General features: G+C 53.4%; 2 protein-coding genes across 8 annotated transcripts in view; both read left to right on the forward strand.

Annotated features, from left to right (window-relative positions):
* Positions 1–8793, forward strand: part of LOC138689806 (zinc finger protein 385A-like) — a 282741-nt gene extending 273948 nt beyond the window's left edge. The window contains exons 5-10 of one of the 3 annotated variants that reach the window (XM_069806275.1): positions 6409–6564; positions 6958–7098; positions 7363–7436; positions 7992–8069; positions 8290–8450; positions 8540–8793. In XM_069806275.1, the coding sequence (XP_069662376.1) occupies positions 6409–6564; positions 6958–7098; positions 7363–7436; positions 7992–8069; positions 8290–8450; positions 8540–8654 (725 nt within the window). In that variant the 3' untranslated portion in view covers positions 8655–8793. The remainder of the gene's footprint in view (positions 1–6408; positions 6565–6957; positions 7099–7362; positions 7437–7991; positions 8070–8289; positions 8451–8539) is intronic. The other 2 variants (XM_069806276.1, XM_069806277.1) reach the window with 2 other exon arrangements.
* A 635-nt stretch (positions 8794–9428) lies between these two features.
* The window catches only part of LOC104313723 (cyclic AMP-dependent transcription factor ATF-7), a 70349-nt gene continuing 56441 nt past the window's right edge, over positions 9429–23336 (forward strand). For 2 of the 5 annotated variants that reach the window (XM_069806294.1, XM_069806296.1), the window contains exon 1: positions 18631–19098. The gene's annotated coding sequence lies outside the window, so the exon portion shown is untranslated. Of the gene's footprint in view, positions 9535–18630; positions 19099–23336 lie in introns of those variants that run through there. The other 3 variants (XM_069806292.1, XM_069806293.1, XM_069806297.1) reach the window with 3 other exon arrangements.

The following is a 23336-nucleotide window of genomic DNA, read 5'->3' on the forward strand; positions in this document are numbered from 1 at the left end:
CGGGGGGGTTATCACACTCGCACAGGGGGATCACACTTGTAGTGGGGGATCACGCTTGCACGGGGGGGACGCTTGCACGGGAGGGCAGTCACACTCGCACGGGAGGATCATACCCACATGGGGGGTTCACACTCACACGAGGGGGATCACACTCACACGGCAGGGAATCACATTCACACAGGGGGAAAAAGGGAAACGGAGGAAAAAGGAAAGAATAAAGGGAAAAGGAAGAAGAGGAGAAACAAATTCTGCTACATTTTTAGTGACAAAAAGCAGCAAATCCCCATTTTTCGCCACACCCTGGGCTCATGTGATGAGCTGGCCGGTCTCAGCTTCCCAGTCCATTGCCAGCACAGTGGGTGTTTGGGGCAGACACTGGGGGTTTTGCCCCAATTTGAGGGGGTTTAGCCCCAAATTTAGCCCTGCTTCCCTGGTGCAGCTGGGAAAGTGGGGTTTTCTGCTTGCGGCCTGGGGTTATTGTCCCAATACTGGGAGTTTTTAACCCAAAATTCAGTCTGGCTTTCCTGGTGCTGCTGGGAATGAGGTGGGTGTTTGGGCTTGGAGGTGGCCCAGGTTAGGGGGGGGTTGTCCCCAAATTTCCCCCTGTACCCCCAGGGCTCTCCCAGTCTCGGGGCAGGGGGGGCAGCTCTGGCTGGGATTGGGCAGGGCAGGGCAAAGTGCTGAGGTTGGATTGGTCCAGAAGCCAAATAACCTTCTTAGGATTGGTCTGGGGGGCTGCTGACATCACTGGCTTGCTAAGAAAACTGATGGCATCATCAAGGCAAGCAGTGACATCATCTCTTCCACTCCATGGCTGCAGGTCTGGACCAGACACCCCGGTGATGGGCATTCGCTGCTTGCTTTGCTGGCGGGGTGGCCTGAGCAAAAGGGGAAAGGCTGATCTTCTCCTGCCTCGGCAGCACCAGCAAAATCTGCCCGCCAGGAATATTTGTGCCCAAATGCAGCAAATAAAGAGGACGTGGGGGGTCCTCGAGGGGTCCCTGGGACTGCGGAGCCAGCGGTGGCTGTGACCTGCCTCCCACACAGGGGAAATCTCCTTCGTTAGCGGTGGAAAACAGCGGCGCGGGCATGAAAAGGCAGCGATAATATTTTATTTGTGCCTTTTTACGAGGCTGGCTCTTCAAAGCCACCCTGGCACAAGGAGGGGAGCGTGATATATTGGTGGCTGCTGGAGAGGTGGAGCGTGACAGTGCCAGAGGAGAAACGCGTGGCCGGTCTGTCCCCCCCTGCCCCAACGCTGCAAATCCTGCTGGTGTCCCCAGCTGCGAGATGTTGTCCTCAAATGTGTGTCCCCAAAGGGTTGCAGACACCAGCCCTGGGCCCCAGGGTGCCCCCGTTTTCAGACAGCATCCCTCAGCCAAGTCATGTCCCCAGGTCTGAGGCACTGTCCCCAACCCAAGACACCATTCCCAGGTCCAAGACACTGTCACTTGACCCCAGACATGACTCCAGGTCCAAGACACTGTCCCAAAATGCTCCTTGCAGGTCCAAGACACTGTCGCTCAACCCAAAGACACCGTCCTCCATCCCCAGCTACCATTCCTAGGTCCAAGACCCCATCACTTGTCCCAAGACTCCATCCTCCAACCCAAGACATGTCCCCAGGTCCAAGGCATTGTCCCCTACCGGGGACACCATCCTCCAGTCCAGGGCACTCCCAAGACACTGCCCCAGGTCTGAGACACTCTCCTTTGACCCAAGACACGTCCCCGGCTCTACGACACCATCCCAAGACACCAACCCCATGTCTAAGATATGGTCCTCAGCCTGAGAGACCATCCCCAGGTCCAAGACATTGTCCCCAAGTCATGTTCCAAGGTCCAAGACACCATCCCCGAACTTGGACACGTCCCCACATCCGAGATGCTGTCCCCAGCCCAAGGCATGTCCCCAGGCAGGAGATGCTGGAGAGCTGAGGGGCAGACAAGCAAGCAGGCAAGCAGCAGGCAGGGGTCTGGAGGGCAGAGAGGAGCTGCAGGGTGACATGGAAAAGCCAAACCTCTCACTTTCCAACAGCAAAACCCTTCGGGAAAGCGGCACGGTCACCCCAGCACAGCCTCATACCTGCCGCCGGAGAATCCCCACCGGCTGGGCTGGGCTCTCATCACCTTCCTGACAACCCTTCTCAGGGGGACTAAAACAAGCCGCAAGCCCCCAGTAAATCGCTGTCCTCTGCCTGTGGCACGTCCCGCAACACCGGCGTCCCGGCCGGACAGACGATATCTATAATCCTGCCGTGCTGTCGGAGTAAATCTCGCGGCTCTCCCAGCATCGCCGAGACCCCAATAAATATCTCCATTTCCTGCTGTCCTGGAGGGAAGATCTGATCAGCTTTTAAATGTCAAACGTAAAGTAAAGTTTGTCATAAAAAAGCCTGTAAAAAAAAGAAGAAAATACCCCGCCAAGGCGGGCCGGGAGCCAGAATGGAGCATGGCAGCATCCGAAGGCGCTGGGGGATGTTTCGGGTACCCTGTCCCCATTGTTGTGGGGTGGGGGGGACACCCATTTTAACATTCCCCACCGCAAAAAGGCTCCTTCAAGCCGCTGCTCCCGGGATGAGAGGGAACAGGGATGGCATGGGTGCAGTGGGGGAGGTGTTAAGGGTATTTTTGCAGCGTGATTTAGTTGGCACCCCAAATCCCAATGGATAAATTAGGCGCATCCCAACCCTTCACTGGCACTACCAGGGGGGGCAAAAAACCCCCAAATCCCCCCCAAAAGACATCCCCCCCTTCAGTTTTTTCTCTCCGCCTGGCTCGCCAGCCGCTAATTCCCCTCCATTTTAATGCTTCCCATGACGCCATCCCATTTGGGCTCTTCTGAATCATGTCGTTTCATGTACTAATTAAGCAATAAGACACAACAGGGCATGGATTTATGGGGCCGTATTTCACGCATAGGTGTGCGGTGGCACCGCGTGGCTGCGAGCGCTTCCCTGCAGCCGCAGCACCCTCCTCATGTGGCTGCGGCACCCAAGGGTCCCGGATACCACCCTGGGGGTCCCGGTTGCCACCCTGGGGGTCCTCCTGGCTGCCATCCCAGAGCTGGTCGTGCCCCGTGGTGCAAACACGGGTGGGGAAAGTCCCCGCCGGAGCACTGCGGAGGAGGCAGGAGATGGGAGATGCAAGGGGAGGTGATGAGCACCCAAGGGTGCTGCTCTGCTGGCAGAGGGTGGGGGTTTTGGGTGCTTCGTGGGGGCGGTGGGTGCTCTGGGGGTGGTGGGGTGAGCAGTCCTGCTCCGCTCCTGCGCAGCATCCGCCTGGCTTGACGCATGCCGTGTCCCTCTGTCTGGATGCCACCCTGGGGACCCTGGCTGGGCATCCAGCCTGGATGCCACCCAAATCTGGGGAAAGCAGAGCCAAGTTGGATGCAGGATCATGCACACGTGCCACTTAGTGTCACCCGCAGCCCAGTGTCACTCACAGCCCAGTGTCACCCACAGACCAGTGTCACCCACTGTCCAGAAATGGGCCCAGTCCTGGCATGGCTGGACCATCACTGCCCTCTACCCTCCCATGGCAAAATGGCAGTCAGCCCCTGGCACCACACCGTCCCCGCTGCACCCTGGCACCCTGGGCCAGGCCCTGGGGACAGGAGGACCGGCGAGGGAGAGGTCCCCGGGGCTGGGGTGGGAGGTGGGAACCGGGGGCAGTGATCCCTGGGATCCAGCTGTGGGTGTGATGGTGACCCCCATGATCCAGCTGTGGGTGTGATGGTGGTCCCTGGGTTCCAGCTGTGGGTGTGACAGTGACCCCCCTGATCCAGCTGTGCAGGTATGATGGTGATCCCTGGGATCCAGCTGTGGGTGTGACAGTGACCCCCCCGATCCAGCTGTGCAGGTATGATGGTGATCCCTGGGATCCAGCTGTGGGTGTGACAGTGACCCCCCCCCGATCCAGCTGTGCTGGTGTGGCATGGCCGGGCGATGCAGGGGTGCCTGTGCTCACACCCACGGGGGGGTTGTGTGTGTGTGTGTGAGCCGTTGTGCCCGGTGTGGGTGACTGTCCCTCCACCGCCTGTCACGGACCCTCCGGACGCAGGGGGGGATCCCCCCGGCCCCCCAAAACCGCCCTCCCCCGGTCCCTCGGGGGGGGTCCGTCGGGGCGCGGAGGCGGTGGGAGGCAGCCCGGTCCCCTCCCTGTCCCCATCCCCATCCCCGTCCCCGTCCCCGTCCCCGTCCCCGTTCCCGGGGTCCCCGCGGGGCCGGTCCCGCTCCCGCCGCCGCCGCCGCCTCATTAGGATGCAGCGCGGGCGGCGACTGCGCCAGCACCGGGACGGGGCCGGGGACCGGGAGCGGGGAGAGGGACGGGGACCAGCACCCCCCTCGCCCCCCCCACCGCCCCGGTACCCCCCACCCCGAGGACACCCAGGAACACCCCCCCCCGTGCCCACCCCCAGCCCTCTGAACCCCCTTAGGCAGCCGTAACCCCCCCCCTCCATGTGCCACCCACTAACCCCCCCATCCTCCATACACCCCCCCATTACAACCCCCCAACACCCACCGCACCCCTACTCCCACCTCCAGCCCCCCCCAACCCCTGCCGCAATTAACAGCATCCCCTCAGTCCCCACCATTCCCCAGTCGTGCCTCAGTTTCCCCACGCAGCACCAACCCCCCCCCCCAAACCCCCCTCACCCCCAAAAGTGGGACACCCCCACACACACCCCCCCACCCACCCAGAGCGGCGGCCGCCGTCACGCCACGGCGGCTTTGCAAATCCCGCTATTAATCGCAAGGTCAAAGCCATTACGGTGATATTAAAACCATCAGAGCCCACGGGGGGGGATGTGGGGGGGGGCTGGGGGGGGCCCTCCTCGATTCTCCCCCCCCACTCCTGGCTCGACAGCTTTGGAGGCGCGCACAGAACATTGCTTTTTAATTTAAGCCGTTAAGGTCAGTGGCAGCAAATGGAGCCGAGGTTTAAATCAGGGAATAAAAAAAAAAAAGGGAAAAGGAGGAAGAAAAAGAAGAGGGGGGAGGAAAGGCGGACAAAGACGGACGGACGGACAGGCCACAGAGGAGGTTTTGGGGGGGCTGAGGGGTGGGGGGGGGGCTGGGGCAGGCCTCCCTGGGGGTTTGAGGGGGTTAAAAGGGGTAAGTGGGGCAGTGGGGTGGGTTTGGGGGAGGGTGAGCCGGTGGTTTGGGGTGCCCTGGTGGGTGATTTGGGGTGCAGGGTGTCTGGGGGCTGCGGGTGGTGGTTTGGGGGGGGCGCCCACTTGGGGGCACCCACCTGCCCACCCACACCCGGGCAGGCACTGGCACATGCCTCGCACACGTGTGTCCCTGTGCAACCCCCCTGTGCGCACACACCCCCCATGTGCATACACACACCCACGTGTGCACACCCCCCCAGTGTGCACGCACACACAAAGCCCTGTGTGCACGCACCTCCCCGTGTACACACACACACACGCGCACACCCCTGCGTGCACACCACACACGCACTATGCGCACACCCACCCACACACCCACACTCACGCCGCCATGCACATGCCTATGTGCACAAACACATGCTCACACCCATGCACACACGTGCTCACACCCACACACGCTCACACCCACGTGCATGCACACGTGCACGCCCAGCCCCATGCACAGGCACCCCTCGCACACGTTACACACACACAGAGCCCCCCGCGCTCCCCCCGCGGCGGCAGGGCAGGGCTGATGGATGGCCTCCTTTCAATCCCGGCTCCTCGTTATTGATTTTCCTTTAATGAAAGTTAATTATAACAATGATTTAATTAATAGCGGCTCTCTCTGCCTTTATGGCTTCCCGCATTAGGGCCGCCCATAAATACGGCTGCCTGACAGCCCGTGCAACACCGCCGCCCCACACCCCACCCTGGGGTGACACCGTGTCCCCCCCACATCATGGGGGGCCTCCAGCACCCCGGGGTGACGTTGCCCCCCCACACACCCTGGGGGGCCCCCGGTCCTCCAGCACCCTGGGGTGACATGCCCACCCCCCAAACACACACCCGCCGAGGTGACATGATGCCCTCCTGTCCTCACACACACGTGCACCCTCCTTGCACACACCCGTGCAAACACACGCAGGCAAAGCACACGGACCACAGCGATGCCCACACACTCCCCCCCACGTACACACACCTGGGCACGCACAGGTGTACACACACCCCCATGTACACATGCTTGGGCATGTACACGTGTCACATGTGCATGCACACACATGTACGCACACCTGGGCACGCACACACGTGTCACGCGTGCACACCCCCCCACACGCACCCACGGGCACACTCCCCCCCCGCACGCAGCGCCCCTCGCCGCCGCCAGGGGGCGCGGCGCGCGGCCCCGCCCCTTTCTCCAGACCCCGCCCCCTCCTCCCGGCCCCGCCCCCGCGCCCCACCTCCCCGTGGAAGGCGCGCAGCCCCCGGCCCCGCCACCTCCCGGCCCGCAGGCGGCGCCGCGGGGCGGGCGGCGCTCTGGGCGGTGGCATCCCGTCACCTCTCAGTGGTGCTTCCGGTTGCGCCTGCGCACTGGGTGCCGCCGCGACCTGCCCGCCGCCGGTACGCCAGGTGAGCGGCCGCGGCGGGCCGGGGCCTGGGGCGGGAGGCAGAGACCCCCTTGGTGGGGGCAAGGGGAAGGGGAGAGAGACCCCCCTCGGGGTGGGGGAGGGCGACAGAGTTCTGGGGTGTGTGGGAGGGGAGGCCCCCGTTCAGGAGTGGGGGACAGCGAAGAGAGACCCCCCCGCGTGGGGACACGACGGGCGATTCCCCCCCCCATCCCCCAAGGAGCTGGTTGGGGCATCCCCTCTCTGAGTTTTGGGGTGACAAACTCCCCCCCCCACACACACTGAGTTTTGGGGTGACCCCCACACTGTTTTGGGGCAATATCCCCTTACGCTGCCTTCTGAGGTGACCCCCCCCCTCCACGCTGGGGTTTTGCTCTCCATGCTCTGTCCTCTCCAGCCCTCATGTCCCCCAGAGTTGGGGGTCCCCAGGCCGTGACCCCCCCACACCAGCCCTGGGAGGCAGAGCCAAGGCGGGATACCCAGGGCCTGTCCTGCCTGCTGGGGAGCAGGGGCCTCGTAAGCATCTATTGCCCCCCAGGTGGGTGAAACCCCCCAGGATTCTGCACTGGAGCAACTCCAGGATCCCAAATTCCTGAGCCCCAAACTGCTACTGTGGTGCTACTCAGCCAGGAGCTGTCACCTGGGTGACAAAGACATGTCCTGCCCCACCATTCCTGCATGGCTCAGACCTTCTGTGTGTCCCCAAGTCCCCTGCCTGTCCCCAGGGGCCATCCCGCATCCGTGAGGCTGGATCCCACGTGCTGCGGCTCCTCACACCCCGGTGTCTGTGCGTCTCTTCCAGCCGTGTCCCACACGTGTGTCCCTCCGTCCCTCGCCATGTACGCCTGTGCAAAGTTCGTCTCCGCTCCTGCGCTAGTGAGTAGTGACAAGCCTCTCCTTCGCCCTCAATGTCCTCTCCGCGGGATAAGGGTGTGCAGGGGGTAATGTGTGCCCCCCTCGGGGACAGGAGGAGAGGTTTGGGGACACTTTTGCACATTTAGAGCCACCCTGGACTGCACTGAAGGCAACTGGAGCACTGAGCGCTCAGCCGCTCTGCTTAAAGATTGTTTGCCTTCCCTCGGTAGTTACTAATTACCCACGTGGAGGTGGATATGGTGCCAGGAGTAAAGCGCCTTTGGCTGGGTGCTGGCTCTGGCGGCATGCAGGATCCATACGCTGATTCCTCTGGCCTTGGGTGCCTGTGGCAGGGCCATGGGGTGCCCAGGAGCTCCTCTTTGCTGCCGGGTGCCAGGACGGGCTCTCCCGTCTGGGTGCTGCTGGCTCACAGGGCACCCTGAGGGGCTGAGCAGGTTTGGGGAGTAGCAGAGGTGGCAGCGGTGGCCTCAGGCAACTCCCAGGTGGAGTTTTGCTGCCTTGAGGAAGCGCGGGGTAGGGCTTCCCACCCAAATCTGAGGGTGCTGTGCCTTGTAGGTGAGGAGGAGCTCACGGGTGCTGTGCCAACCCCTCTCTGCCTCCGTCCTGAGCAGACCTGAGGCCCAGACAGAGCAGGTAACGTGCCCACGTTGGACTGCGGGACACGGGAGGGGGGGCAGGGGGTGCTGGGGGGTGCTGAGCACCAGCCCTGGGAGGGGCACAGGGAAGCAACTGTGCCCCCTGTCCGCTCTGGGGCTCCCCAAGAGGCTGCAGGGAGCTCGATGGCAGGAAACTGAGGCCCCTGGGGGGGCTGGGCTGAGCTTCCCCCCTCTTGCCCACCCTCCTGTCCCCCCAGGCGCAGCCGAGCGCCCACCGGGCCATCCAGACGAGCGCGGCCCACCGGGACATTGACACTGCTGCCAAGTTCATCGGCGCCGGCGCTGCCACCGTGGGGGTGGCCGGTTCTGGTGCCGGCATCGGCACTGTCTTCGGCAGCCTCATCATCGGCTATGCCAGGTCGGGGGGGGATGACACCAGGGGGGTGGAAATGGGGGGGTTGGGGGCCGGCTGTGCCCCCCGCTGACCAGCCTCTCGTCTCCCCGCAGGAACCCCTCGCTTAAACAGCAGCTTTTCTCCTACGCCATCTTGGGCTTTGCCCTCTCCGAGGCCATGGGGCTCTTCTGCCTCATGGTGGCCTTCCTCATCCTCTTCGCCATGTGACAGAGACGGTGATGGTGACCAAGAACCGGCACCCCTCCGTGCCCGGTCCCATGCCCAGCCGTGAATGCCGGCTGGGGGGTAGGCGAGAGCTCCGGCCCTGCCATGGGCAGGAAGCGAATAAAGACGGTTTGATAACGGGCTCTCGGCTCCTCGTGTCTCCTTGGTGGCCCTGTCCTGTGTCACTTGCCCGCGGCACGGTGCAGCATCGGACCACACTACCCTGGCCTCGCTTTCTCCCTCCCCCTTGGGGAGGTGGCAGTGTCCCCAGACGTGACACCAAGTGCCTGGAGCTGAGTCCTGCTGCCACCCTGAGCCTTCAGCCACGTCCCCGAGGGGACATGGACATCACCGATCCCCGGGGACAGCCAGGAGCCCTCGGGTCACCTTCCATCTATCCCTGCCAGGGGACATCACCCCCTTAGGAACACCGCAACAGCGACCAGCTGCCTGGCAGCCCCAGGAGCTGGGGTCTGGGCTGTCCCTGGGTGTTGGGGTGCTGGTATCAGGGGTGTCCCGTTATCGGGGTGTATGGAGGGCCCCCCCCCCCCCGGGCGCTCTCTCTGTCCTTCCCCCCCTCCCCGAGGCCTCCCTCTCTCTCTGACCACTCCCAGGGAGGCGTGGCTAGCCCCGCCCCTTAGCGGCGAGGCCCCGCCCCCGAGCCCCCCTCCCATTGGCCCCGGCGCCGTTTTACCTTCCCCTCGGGTTCTCGCGAGAGTCTCGCGCGTGAGGGCGGGTGGAGGAGGCGGCGGCGGCGGCGGCGTCGGGGAGGGGGGGGGCGGGGGCGGTTCGCTGAGAGGGGAGGCGGGAGCACCAGCGCGAGAGGCAGCCAGCGCGAGGCCCCGGCGGCGGCGCGGCCCTGCCCGGCCCGGCCCTCCCTCAGGTAACCGGTAGCGTCCGGGCTACGGTGGGCCACGGGGCCGACCCGGGCGGGGGCGGTGGCGAGAGTTAGACGGCGGGGCAGCCCCCGGAGGGGCCGCGGGGAACCCCCGGTCGGCCCCCCCCCACCCCACAACTCTCCCCGAGTTTTCGTGAGGCAGCCGCTCTGCCCTCCCCCGCCCCTTTCGCTGAATGACAGTCCCCGCAGGCCAATCGGCTCGCCGCCAGGCCCGGAGTGGCGGGCGCCGCGGCCAATGGAGGCTTTAGGAGGGCGCCGCGAGGGGGTAAGCCCCTCCCTAGGTGGGCGGGGCTGCTGGAGGCAGTGAGGGGCCCGGGCGGTGCCTGAGGGGGGGAGCCCGGAGGCCAGGGGGGCCCCGGGGTGGGGGAAAGCCCGGGGAAATGGGGGGTACTTGGGGGGCTAGGGGTGGAGTTGTGGGGAGGTCAGCGGGATACGGGGCGTCAGGAGTATGGGGGGGGACGTCTGGGGGGGGACACTTCGGGTGGGGGCCTTGGGGGGGGTCTTGGAGAATATGGGGGGGCTTGAGGGATTGCAAATAGGGGGTGGGTGTCTTGAGGGGGCCTTAAGGTTTGCAGATGGGGGGGTTTAAGGGGAGGGGGGTCATGTGGTGGGAGTCAGGAGAGAACCCTGGAGAGGTTTTGGGGAGTCTTGAGGGACTGCACACACGGGGGGGGTCTTGAGGGCTGGGGAAGCTTTGGAAGATGAGAGAGAATTGGGCGGGGGGGGTGTCTTTGGACATTGTAGATATGGGAGACTCTTTGGTGTGCAGGTCCTGGGGGACCCTGAAAAGATATGGGACGTCCTGGGGGATGGCAGATACAGGGACCTCAGGGGTTAGAGGAGCCTCAGGAGGGATTGTGTGGGGGACCCCCTGAGGTGCAAGTGCTGGGGGAACCCCTTTAATTGGGACTCTGTCCTCCTGGATGAAGAGGGGTTTGGACTCGGCCTGGTGGCTCATAACTCTTTTGGGGCAGCTGGGGAGGATCCAGGCCTATATGTAGGGGCTCCCAGTGGTAAGCAGATGTGTAAAGGATGTGGAGGGGTTGTAGGTGCTCATGGGGGTGAGGTGGGGAATAGGGTGTAGGCTGGGGTATGGCTGTGGATCTGCAGGGTGTTGAGAGGCGGGGGACTCTCAGCCCCATGCAGTCCCAGGTGGATCAGTGACTCCCACAACACTGAGTAAAGGAAGACATGCAAACAGCAGGAATTAGAGAATTAAGTAGTTTCTTCTGAAGTCTGAAACAGTGGTTAATTCTCACTGGGGCACTTCAAGAGCTCAAAGTTCTGAGAGCTTGTTGAAGTGGTGAGATTTCACCGCGCACTTGCTCATCTGCCACTGGTGCCATGGAATCTGTTGCCTCTCAGTAGCTCCAACTTTGCGAGCACAACCTGGGTTACGTCTCAAAGCTGTTTTGTTCCTACTGCCAGAAGTGTTGGTACGGAGTCCCTCAAACTTACTAAGGAAAAGAGATCGGCTGGCTCAGATGTGAGGTGAAATGTGTGTGACAACAAAACCTCCTTGTTCTGCTCAGCTTTCCTTGTTTTGTTCTTTCTGTCTGTCAACTCTTCTTTACCAAGTCCCATCGTTCTCTTTATGAAGCTATCACTTCTTTCCCTGCTCAGGTCCCTCGAAAGACAACATTTCAATTTAACGTTCAGGAGTACAATGTAAAAGTGTCGTTAACACTTCAGCGGACTTCCCAATTTATTTTGCCTCACTAGAGTGCTTGTTGGGCAGGGACTTTTCTTCTGCCAGGCACGGTCTGAAGGAGTTGTCTAGTTCTTTGCAAACTGCTTTTAAAATAGTTATCACTAAAATGCAGTCATTTCTGGAGAGGAATTCAGTAGCAGTTCTCAACCACGGGCTTTGCTGAACAGTTTTTTGGATTGGGGTTTTCTCAGCAGAGACTAAGAATAACTTCACTGTTTGAATGTGGAGGAGAAGGTTGTGGGAGGTGGATTGAACAGCCAGATTCTTGTTTGGGAAATGAGTAGGGTTAACATCCTTGGTCCTTGTTTCCTTGAAGTGAGAGATGATATTCACCTTCTGTGACATGAGTGGGGTAATGACTGTTGCCAACTGTAATCACTTTGTGGGCTGGAGAGTGCTGGAGTGCTTGTTTGCTCTTAGTGTTAAAAACAAACAAACAAAAAAGGTGTGGGTTCAGCTGGTGGAAGCAGCTAGTCAGCAATCGACCTGCGAGGTTTGTAATGATTACCTGCGGCCAGGATGGTCTTTTCTCAGAAGAGTGTTTTATTTCTGATCCTAGAAGTTGGTTGGGAATTGAGAATTAGGAGGCTATTTTAGTATCCGATAGACCTCACTGCTTTGAGAACTTTAATGCAGCCATGAATTTCCTTAATTGCGTGCCAATCTTTTGGTTATAACTAATTGTAGTATGTTAAACACTTCCTCTCCTTTTTGGCAGTTGCCTGTCAACTAACTGTAAAAAATTATCATGTCCACCTTACTTACCGCTTAGCCAAACTAGGCATCTAGTTATTTTAATCTTTCCTTGTAAATCAATCCCTCCAGCTGCTTAACTGTATTTTCCTGAATGCCTTCCAATTTGCCAATATCCTTCTGATACCGAATAGCTTGGAGTTGAACGTGGTTTGCATCAGAGTGCTGGAGATGGGGACTTTCCCTCCTTGCTCTCTGTCTGCTCAGATTATAAGAAGGAAAAGCTTTATGCAAACTTTGTGAAGGTGTTAAACCTCCCACTTGCAATTTGTCTTTTGCTCTAACTTAACTTTTCCCTGTTGAGGGATATTTCTAATATTAGTTTCTACTTGTTCTTTCTCATATTTCTATTTTCTCAAGGTTCCTTATTTTCCAGTCTTCTCCAGCATTTCCCACCGTATGTATTTAGTGCTCTGATTTTCTTTCTCTGTGATTTATGAAGATGTCACGTGAAAATGAACTTGCCGTTGAGCCTTGCTGAGTCCCGCTGTTAGATGCTGAGCCCACCTTGGTACTTTGCAAGTGTTATTACTCTTTTTAAGCTGGTTGATGGGACTGTTGCTAGTCTGAGTTAACTTGGAAGCGCTGTACAATCCATGTGGCACGACTGTGATGGTGATTGCATAGGTATGCCGTGTAGGAAGATGGCAAAAATAAAAGGACGTGGCTTAAAAAAATCAAACTTCACATTAATTTCTTTGTTACCATCTTTTCCGAAACCCCTCGGAGCCCAGCTGGAGGAGACCCTGACTGGAGGATGTTCTCGGGATGGCTGAAAGGGGTTTGTGGACGTGGCATGGGGCAGGCAGGAAATTTCCCTTGCCTGTTTTGAAAGATGGGGAAGTTTGAGAGAGGAAGTGTGAGTGGATGGGTGTGAGAGGATGGTTGGGGAGGGGAAGAAACCGAATCCTCCTTTGGTCCTCCTTGAACACGCAGGAGCCTGCTTGCAAAGTCCACCAGTTTTACGTGACAAGGCAGCCAGGAGGAACTGGAGCTCTTCTGAGGGTGTGCAGTGGGGATCAGGGCAACAAGGACACATCCTTGCCCAGAGCAGGTTGCTGCTTCTTTGTGGTGGAAACATTTTTAAAATGGCTTAGTAAAATACGCTCAGCTTCTGGCAGGCCTCATGGTGCATGTGTTGGTTTTTTTGCAGCATGTGTTAGTAGAGGATCTCTGGGTTGGATTTTGTTTTGGACACATTTTCTGCTGCATCACATGTGATGCTTTTTCGTGTTCTGTTTCGTTTTATTTATCCTTCTGACTTTCTTGGGGCCTTTTTTTTTTTTTTTTAACATTCCTAGCACTGAGAATTGAGGCCAGATTTCCAAAACCGCCCTTCCCCCAGTCATTTAGCACCCAACTATGATGCATTTTGAGAGGAAACGCTGGGAGAAAACATTTTTTTGCAATAGACCTTTGGGAGTGGGGACCTGTTGCTTCCTGTAACTTCATTAATTTTTTTTCCCCCCCTTTTAAAGTAATCTAGTTTCTTGGTTTTGGTTTCAAGGAACTTGTGATACAATGGGTGAATGCTGAGTAGTGTAGGCTGAGCAGACATGTAAGCAAGGGTTTCCCTGGGGAGGTAGAAATGGTTTCTGTTTGGTGTAGAGGTGTGTAGGAAGCTGCCTATAGAGACTAAAACAAGAGCACGTTTATAGTCTCGCTTCCTTTTGAATATAAAACCGAGGTTTTAATCAGCCTTCACAATATTTGTCACACTTTTTTGTCTGGCTGATGAATTCCTACATCATGTCACTTGAAGTCCTCAGCGAATCTCTTAATTCTGCTCCTCCGCTTCTTCAAATTGCTTTGCCCAGATCCAAAAAAGTTAAGGCTTAACCTGTGTGCAGTCTTGCTCTGCTGGGAGAAGCAGTGAGAGCAGGAGTTTGAGGCTGGCCGAGCTGTATCTGTGGCCTCAGCCCTCCTCCAAGCAATGCACACACAGGCGCGTAAGCTGCGAGACCGGGCCATGGAGAGCACGCACGCTGGAGGACACCAGGATTTCCTAATTTACAGCCCTTGGAGGTGCCGGTATCCAGAGAGGTTCCTCTCCAAGCTGCTGGTTGATATTCATGTACTTGGGTTTGTTCTCCCTCTTTAGAGCTGATATTTACAGTGTGTTTTGCCGCAATTAGTCTTGGCTCGTGGGAGTTTGGCTTAATTGCTTCTCTGAAGTTCAATTTCATAATCTTCAGGAGGCTTCTTGTTTTTTGTTTTTTTTTTTTTCCCCACCTCCCTGATACACCTGGTGGGGCATGTGCAATGCAGAAGTCAGCCGTACAGTAGCCTTTATATAGCACATGGTGTATTTTAATGCATGCCAAAGTTTGACATTTATCTTTGAAACATGATAAATTCAGCACCTTAACCAACTCCACAACAGTGTGGTTTCACTGAGGCTAAGCCTAATTTTAATGCAAGCTAATTATTTAGTGGAACGGGATTTTTTGGCTTGCATCTCTTTCCTCTAAGCTCTTTGTACACTTTGCTGGGGTGGTGGTGAGAGGCCAAGCTGGCTGGGGTGAATTTTCCTATGTCCACGTCTCCCATTTGCTGCTGTCTGTGAGCAGGGGCTACCACCCTGCATTGGGACAAGCACAGAGCTGAGCTTCCAGGCGACAGCAGCCATTTATTGAAGTTTCCCGACGAAAGCCATGTGTTTGGCTCACGGGGAGCAGCGTGGGGACTGCGAACGGCGCTGCCACTCTCGTCAGAGGAGCGAGCCAGCCCGCAGAGAGCCTGCAGCGGTCTGGAATGCCACTCTGCTGTCCCACCCTTGTGCGAGAGAATAAAGCGGCAGTGGAGACACGGTGCCAGCCATTGCAAGCTGGTTCATGAATAAACAAAGCTTTTCTGCCAGCTACGGGCCGTGCTACCCACTGCGGGTATTTCTCTGTGCATGCTCTGCAGAGCTCTGAGCTCTCTTTGTGAGGCATGGCTACCGAAAACCCTAAAAGATAAGCTGTATGAAGACATTTTCCTCCCCTTCTCCTGAAAAAAAGATGTTCGAACTCCTTGGGTGTGAAATGCATGTTGTACCTGGAGTTCAGAAGTGTGTAAAGCTGCAAAGTTCACCACTTCTCTGCCTTTTGGGGACATGATGCCACACTTGCAGTGCTGCCTTTAGCAGAACTCTTGCACAGCTTGCTGCTGCTTTTTTTGCTGATGGAGAATGTTTTCGGCCCAGGCTGGCAAAGACCTTGTTCTGAATACCATTGTTACTATTTAAAATAATAATAATAATAAAAAAGCAGTCTTTCACAGACTTCAGTGTATTAAAGACTTGGCTAGACGTGGACTTGGCAGTGCTAGGGAATAAGCAATGCCCAAATGAGTGTATTTATACCTGTGTAACTAACCGTACTGAGCTGTCTTACACCCTTTAACTGTTTCCAAAGTGAGTAAACCAGACTTGGAGCAGAACATGGCTTTTTGGGTTTTCTGCCAAAAAGCTCTTGTTGGTGCTGAGTCTGCTGAGATGAAGGGAACAGATCTTCAAATCACTAAGTGGTTAATGCTTGCAATTATTTAAAATAGACTTGTTTCTAGAGGTACAGCTGGTCGTGTCCACGGCTGAAGATGCTGGAAATCCTTAGAAGTCTTGAAAGTGAGGTTGAACTGCTGCTGGTGAAGTTGAAGTAGGTTGCGTGTGGGCAGGGAAAGCTTTGCCAATTAATCTCCTTGCAGTGAAATGTAAAGTTTTCTTCTACCTCATGCTGTTCTCATTGCAGCAGGATCTGAAGGTAGGCTTGGCAGCCTTTCATGGGCCATTCTTCCACTGTTCCTGGGGTAGGAATATTCCCTTACTTTTTTGAGTGTTGGTAAAATAGAGCCAGAGGAGGAGCAGCAGAGGGAGTTGAGACCCAAAGGCAGATTGTCACCAGGGGTGACAGCAGCTGGGTGTCACGTCTCCTGGAGTTAACTGTTGGGTCCCGAAAATGTGAAGGCAGAGACTTAGCTGAGCATCCCGCAGCGCAGGGTAGATTTACTGTATGAAAGTGAAGCTGAGGAAGTTTATCTACAACCTTAATCGGATTAGAAGTCTTTATATGGCAGAGTGCACTGTTACAAAGCTGGAGAGTTTATGTAAGAGTGAGCATTGCTCATCATCCAGATCCTCGCTCTGACTGAGCCATGTGCAAAGCAAACATGACGAAACGTGATTTTTTTTGAACACAATCCTGAGTGTGTTGGCAGCATTTTAATGAGCGAGTATGTTTTCTGGTGGAGGTGGTAAGAAACTTCCTGAGGGATGCTCGCTCTTCTTCATGTGGATGTTTTTCATCTTCCTAGCCCATGTTGCTTTCTTTTCCTTTGTTTTTTGGAAAGCTCTCTATTTTTAATGCATATAGAGCACCCGTTTGTATGATCCACGTTTAGGACGCTGTATCCTTCATCTATGTAAGATTTCACGTTTTGAATTATGTAAACTATATATAGGAAATCATTGCTTTGTTCACCACTAAAACGCAATCATTCCAAAGGCAGAATGCAGTTCTAGTTAAACAACTCACAATAATGTACCAGATTTCTAGACATTGCTTATATTTGGAATATTTCTTGCTCCCCTCTGATTTTAGGGCTCGCATATCAAATAATGATGCCATAAAATGTGTGTGCCTTTGAATGCTAAATAAATAAAAATGCCCACATGTGATGTAAATAATAACAGGTGAGACAAAATATTTTTACTTTATGACCATGTGTACATACAAGAGTGCCGTGCCTTTCTGTCCCCTGTCCCGCTGGTGCTATTTCAGTTACTTTAATTCATTGACAAGAGTTTTATCCATAGGTAGTCACTTACATAAGGGGCTCTCCTGTTCTTAACTCCATGCAGCATTGACTTTGGTCTTCCTTTAAAACTATTCACACACCATTGTGGGGAAAATATGTTCAAGCTTGGCTTGGGCTCTTATGTCCCATTTTCAGCATCTTTTTTCTCCCTTTCATTGAAATAAGGGCTCTTAAGCGGCTAAATAATTTCAGGAAATGGGACTCCAGTTTCTAGGTCACTTAGGCATTTCCTAGGTAAAATAATGCATTCTCTAAGGCTTGTCATGGCTTTCTTATAATTATCTCTACTCAGTAAGAAACAGTGGGTCTCTTAGGTTTTTCCTTTCTTTCTTAAACTTGAATTATTTCTCTCTCCTGTAGTAGATCTCTTGCAATATGTTGTCCCTGCTGTGAGGAAGTATATAGCTGAAGATGTATCACCGCTAATGAAGAAGCACAAGGCGACCTGAGAGCTGTAGTGCCAAGATCTGGAGGCTGCCTGCGTGCGTCTTGGAGTCTGCCTTTTAGAGCGTCTGTTTACTCAGTGTGCCGTCATGCTACATATTCGAACCTGCTGGAAGCAACGCCAGAAACATTTTCTACCTGGTGATGTCTACTTAGAGCCCCTTTTTTGGCAGGCTGCAAGGGTTCAGTTGGTTGTGGTGTGAAGGAGGAAAGAAAAGCTTTTTACTTGAGATTTTGGGGAAGGTTTGTGCTGTGTTGCTTTGGCTAGAGTTGGATACAGGTGTGCTCTCATCTGTTGTCGCTCTGCGTTTGTGCTTAGGTTGTTACCTTGCTCCTGGTGACAGATGTACCTCTGGGTCTAGCCAAAAGCGCAGGGTCTGCTCTGATCTCAAAGGTGACAGCAGCAGTAGGAATTAAGTGGAGACTTGTCTGACAGCAGTGGCGAGGCTCAGGGACTTCCATGTAGTTCCTCCTGTTTTGGAGGAGGTCCTGGAGCAACCAGTTGATGGTGAACCATGCCTGGGGCCTTGCTGCTTATTGCAGTGTTTGAGGCTGGATGCTGTATTTGATGGGAGCTGGCTAGGTGCCCCCATCAAATACTCTTATCCAGGTGCTGCCAGTGAGTCCTGCTCTGTCTGCTGTCGGTGTCTTGCAGTTTGGTCTCTCCTTTGTGTTTTTCCGTAAATACCTTAGGGACACTCTGTAGAGTCCATCTTTCCTCCAGAAATTTGGAGTGGAAGCACAACTTTGGCATATGAGTAATTGGATGATGATTTAGAGATGGTCTTTCTCCATCTTCTTGCCTGGGGAAGTTGCTGACTTGCTGGTTTGTGTTGGATTTTGTCTCATGTTCATCAAAGGCTTTGAAACACTTTGGACAGGTGCCTTTTCATATTAGAAATCTGATACTTGGCACCTAACTAGAGAAACCTTGCCTGCGTTAAAGCATGTTTTGCCAAGCTACAGCTGCTTCGGTGATGTTTGGCAAGGATTTGTTAAAGTAGGTATTTGAAGAGCAGCAGCTACTTCTCTCTCAGAAATCTGACACTGAAAGGAGGAGCAGGAGGATGCGTGCTGTTAGTGCAATGAAATGTGACATCCTCACACCTCAAAACCACCAAATGGTAGAAGTGCTCACAAGGCATCTGCACACCGGTGTCCCTCAGCTTGATGTTAGAGAGCAGAAGGACCTCCTGAAGATGGTTCCAGATCACTCTTGCAGTTGGTCTCACTTGCTTTTTTTGCCACGGTGTTCTGCATAGATTAAAAAAACACGGTATCCTTCTCTTTGTGCTGCCTGTGATGTACAGGCAGACCCGTGGCTCAGCTGGGGCCCAGTTGTGCCGAGATGACACGAGACTTTCTCTAACACCTCGCTCTGAAGTTGGAGGCCAGGCCAGATCTGATCTGGAGGCTGGCCAGTGCGAGCAGGCTCTTGGACAATGGAGCTTCTATAATGTTTTTTATCCTGCCAGACCCTAATGTGGCGGCAACGTTAAGGAATTACACTTTTTGTTATGGTAACAGTAAACTTGTTAGTGTTTATAAGAGTGTTATAAACAGTGTAAGTTGCGTAGTTGGGAGGACGGGTGGAAGCTGTGCTGGGAAAAGCCTTCTGGCTGCCTGGAGCTCTCAGCCGAGGGGGTTTGTTGCTCTAACTGCAGGGCAAAAGCTTTTCTGGTCTCAGCGAAGTCTCTCATGGCTGATGCGCTGGTTTGGGGCCCATGTTATTCCTTTTGCTGGAGTTTGTTTTACGTTTGACAGGATGCTGACAATGCTTCCCTATCCCATCGCTCATGCACTGAGAGGAGGAGAGCGACTCTTGTTCGTGGCCATTGCTTCATGTGAGGTTTGACTTTTTTACCAAAGCACATGGAAATACTCTTTGCAGTCAGGCTGTTAATTTGCTCCTGTGTGAGTTGAGGAGAGCTGCTTTTTAAATCACTTTAGGGTCTAATATCATGCGTGGTAGGAAAGGTCGTTCTTCTGATAGCAGGAACCACAGCTCGCTGGGGTGGTGACGCTCCATGGCTGTTTTAAGGCACTTGCAAGCGAGAAGCGAGGACGTAGTGCATGTTTGCTATCGAGGTGATAGTGTCCCAACTATTTGGGGTTGCTGTTGTGGATAGGGGATCCTCCACAAGCTTGAGAGCAGTGCTGAACACCCAGAAAGGTACAGTCAGATGGTACGTGGTTGGACTTTGCTTTCACCCTGTGCTGTAGGTTAACTTGTAATGACTTGTTAAATACTGTATGTCTGTTGGAGATTTACTTCAAGTGAGTTCCTTGCCAATATTCCAGTTTATACAGTTGGGTTTGCTTTATCAAGCTTATAAAGCATAAGGGTGTTATGCCTCTAAAGCAGATTTTATAGCGTCGGCTTTTGGCCTTCTTTCCCAGGTGACAATTTTAAGCTCTCTTGTAGCTTTTTGGTTACAAAGCAAACATTCTCACTCCTTCCCTCACACCCCAAAATAACTTTAAAGTCAAAGCCTAGGACTAACAGCAGCCTGCGCATTTTCACTAGGCTTGGTGGTGGCCTCTCCCTGCAAAACTTAAAATCTTTCGCAATGTCTTTGGGTGTATAATAGCTGGCAATAGTCAAACAGAGATCTGGGCACCCAAAGGTGCGGAACAAGCTCTATTCCTAAGTCCCTGCAGGCATCTTATTTAGTTCAAGAGTCAGCAGTCGTTCACTGGTGGAAATTAGGTGCCAAATTAACTTTACAAAGCACCTAAAAGCAGGTTGGGCCTCTAGCCCTTTGTCTTGTAGAGCTAACCCTGCAACAAGGAAACCTAAATGTGGCTTGTTTTGGATTTTTTTTTTAATTTTTTTTTTTAGGGAAGAACTTGACCTATTCATTTTTACCCCACTTTACAACGGATTATGGCATTCTGAATCATCACCGGAGTATTGTACATTAATCCAGGGTAGCATGGGGAATGCTGACACAACCCCAGCCAAGTGCTGTGGAAGGACTGGGTTCCCCTCCGTGCGTTTTCTGGGTGCAGCTGCCTCTTGTTGCTGCCTCTGTGACCCTGCTGATCCCAACCTATTCAGAGAACTGTGTGCTGAATATTCATTTCGATGGTCAGGAAGCTCGAGGCAGAGAGCTGTTAATGACTGCACTTAGAAAAATAATAAAGAGCCTTTCCTGGAACGGTCTCAAAGCAACATGTTTCCTTCCTTGCATTTTAGTGGGAAGTCTTTTACTATTTTTGAGAGCTTGGGGCAGTGCCTTATGCTTCCTTCTCTTTTGGCTAGCGGAGTACAAATGGCCATCTTAGTCTGACTTTCTTTCCGTCATACTTACCCAAAGCAGTTTGGTTTTTGATTGCAACCAACCTCTCTTCCAGTTCCAGCTCCCAGTGGCAATTACAGATTCTGTCTCAAGTCTGCCTGCGATCTTGTATATTCTCCTGTAGTAAGATGTATGCTACAGCACAGATTCTGTGCAGCCATCTATAATAATCTAGTTTATTGTGATTTTATCTCTTCTTCCCAGTAGCAGTGTACTGCCTGTCCTTGGGGCTTGGTCTAGCGTCTTGAGCACTATTTGTGTTTGAATAGGCTTGTTTGTATTGCCGCTCTGGTTGTTAACGCTCTTGGCATGGCTCCCAGGTCTCAACAAAGTTACCCAAATTGATCTGGGATGGCCTTGCGACTCATTAGTCTCTGCGAATTAATCCCATGTAGCTCAGTCTCATAAAAAGTTAACTCCTAGCTCTGTTTTACCTTTTGCATTAAACTGGCATGCCAAAAGTAGAAGAGTAGCGAGGAGCACAGTGACTTCATCAAGGAGAAAACAAGCTTCGCTTGCCAGAGGTGTAGTAGTACCCAGGCTGTACCTCGCAATAATCCTAGGTAATGAAGCCCTCTGTGGGAAGACTTCTTTCTCTTTTTTTGGGGAAATATGGGGATTATTATAAGAACACCATTTCTGATCCAGTTCTGCCTTTGCTCCTGCTGTCAGCTAAGTACTGTAATTTTCCTACAAAGGTCATAGCTCTCCCTGGATCCTCCACCCTTCTTGAAAACTCTTTCACCTATTTCATAGCCTGGGACAATTGCAAACAGGTTTTCTGTATTGCCTGTGGTAGAAAGACATGTTACATTTAGCTGCACCTTTGCTTGGACTTGTTCCTGCACGCCTGAGGCTGGTGTCTGATAGGTTTTACATCTGACTGTGAAGGGTGCTTTTTCATTTTGGAGAGTAAAACAGTTATAATCTCTGTGCCAGTATATGTCCTGCAGTAATACAGGACTGGGGCAGTTGCACTGAACCATCTGAGTATCCTCTTTTTGCTTGCAGACGGCATTGCCTGTCTCAGACGAACTCCGTTGTCGTAGAGCCCCTCATAAGAGCCTTTTCAGGTGGCTGGGTGCCGCAGTCACTGTGGTGTCGGCACTGATCCTGACACGGAGGCACCAATGCAGTTATCCTCTGTGATTTGTTTGCTTTTCCTCGCCACCTCTCCTTCCATCGTTGCCGTAACTCTTGGCAGACTTTTAAAACTGATGCTGACATTCCCTAAATTGTCCCTTTTCGCAGTGCAGCGCTCAAGCAATTGTTTGTTCTTTTGGAGGCTGCAAATCTGAGGGGTAAGAGAGCGCGATGGGAGACTGAAGCTTTTCACTGGAATCTGAAAAATAACCTTAGATAAACTCATGCACAGGCAGAATATAGAGCGAAGGAAGCTTGATCGTACCTGCAGGCGTCTGTTCATCTCTGGGAAACTAACAGCCCTTTTGTTTCTGCACTGCACCTTTCACTGACAATCTTAACTTACGGTCAGTTCCCTAGGTGCGTCCTTTCTCTTGATGTCCCTGTCTCTAGCAATTTTCTTTCTTCTAACTCATTTTGCAGCTCATTCTTCACTCAGGTCTTCCTAGGCAAGTAAATCTCAGCAGAGAAAGACTTCTGTCAGCAGAGCGTGCAGTTTGCTTTTGTTTTCTGTTCTACTTTAAGCCTATTTTTAGGAGGTTGTTCTGCAGCTCTTTTGGTTTTGTTTCATGGTTGGTGCAACCTCTAGCTTTAATTTTGTGGTTATATTAATGTAAAGTTTATCCTTATGATTTATGGGAATAAACCATAAATGTGCTTGTACTGGTATACTAGTAAGTGTATTCATGCTGGAGAGGGGAGCTATGCTGTGGAGCTGTGCTGGCAAACTCAAAGCAGAACAATTTTTGCATACGCCCAAGTGTTCACTGGGATCTGAAGTATTTCAGCTTGTCTTGCAAGGCACAGATGCAAGAGTGTTGGGCACAAGCATTCCTGCAATAACAATAGTCACATGGAAATACCACAATAGAGCCTTATTTTTAGAGCATTTTTCATACCAACTCTATCCCCCAATGTTTAGCAGAGTTAATGACCTGGGAGTTTCTCCCATCTTAACACTGGAGTTCAAGGAAAAGGGTTTTTTTGATGGGGATTTGAGGTGGTCCAGAAAAAAAAGTGCTTTCCAGTTGGTGGGAGCTGTGAGGGTTCTGCTGTTGGGCGCAGGAGATGTCGGGCCAATGTTGGAGTCAGCTGGACATGGAAGGGTAAGAGACCTAGCAATGTCCTCGGAGGGGATGAAGGGCCAGTTGCTCATGACTTTTTCAAACCAGAAGAGGCATGACTCAGATTTACAAATCTGGGCTTGAGACTGCTTCCAGACCTCAGCTACTTGTCAGTAATTCAACTGGAACAGGTCTCTAAAAGCTTCACAAACACAAAAACCCTGCTCATACCTGGATCCTGATGCATACTGGGGCAATCGAGTGTACTTACTGCTAGGGTGTGGGATATTTGTGGTAATGTGTGCTTGTGAAAGTGTGGCTGTGGGTAACAATACTAAAGACAATTAAGAGTGTGACTGTGGCCCTTTCTGTGGCATCAGGCTAATGCTGCCAACCAAAACCATGACTTGTCCTGTGGCTACGGGCATACCTCAGAAACGCTTTTCCTCTGTAAAGCTAAAATAGTGCATCTTGAAAGGATATAGAGCATCTTGAATGAAAGGATCCATAAATGCCAAATGTGCTTTTGAAAACATGTATCCTGCTTCTCATGTCTCTTCCTAAACTGTTTCC

Source organism: Haliaeetus albicilla, chromosome 18, assembly GCF_947461875.1.
Source record: "Haliaeetus albicilla chromosome 18, bHalAlb1.1, whole genome shotgun sequence".
Lineage (NCBI taxonomy): Eukaryota > Metazoa > Chordata > Aves > Accipitriformes > Accipitridae > Haliaeetus > Haliaeetus albicilla.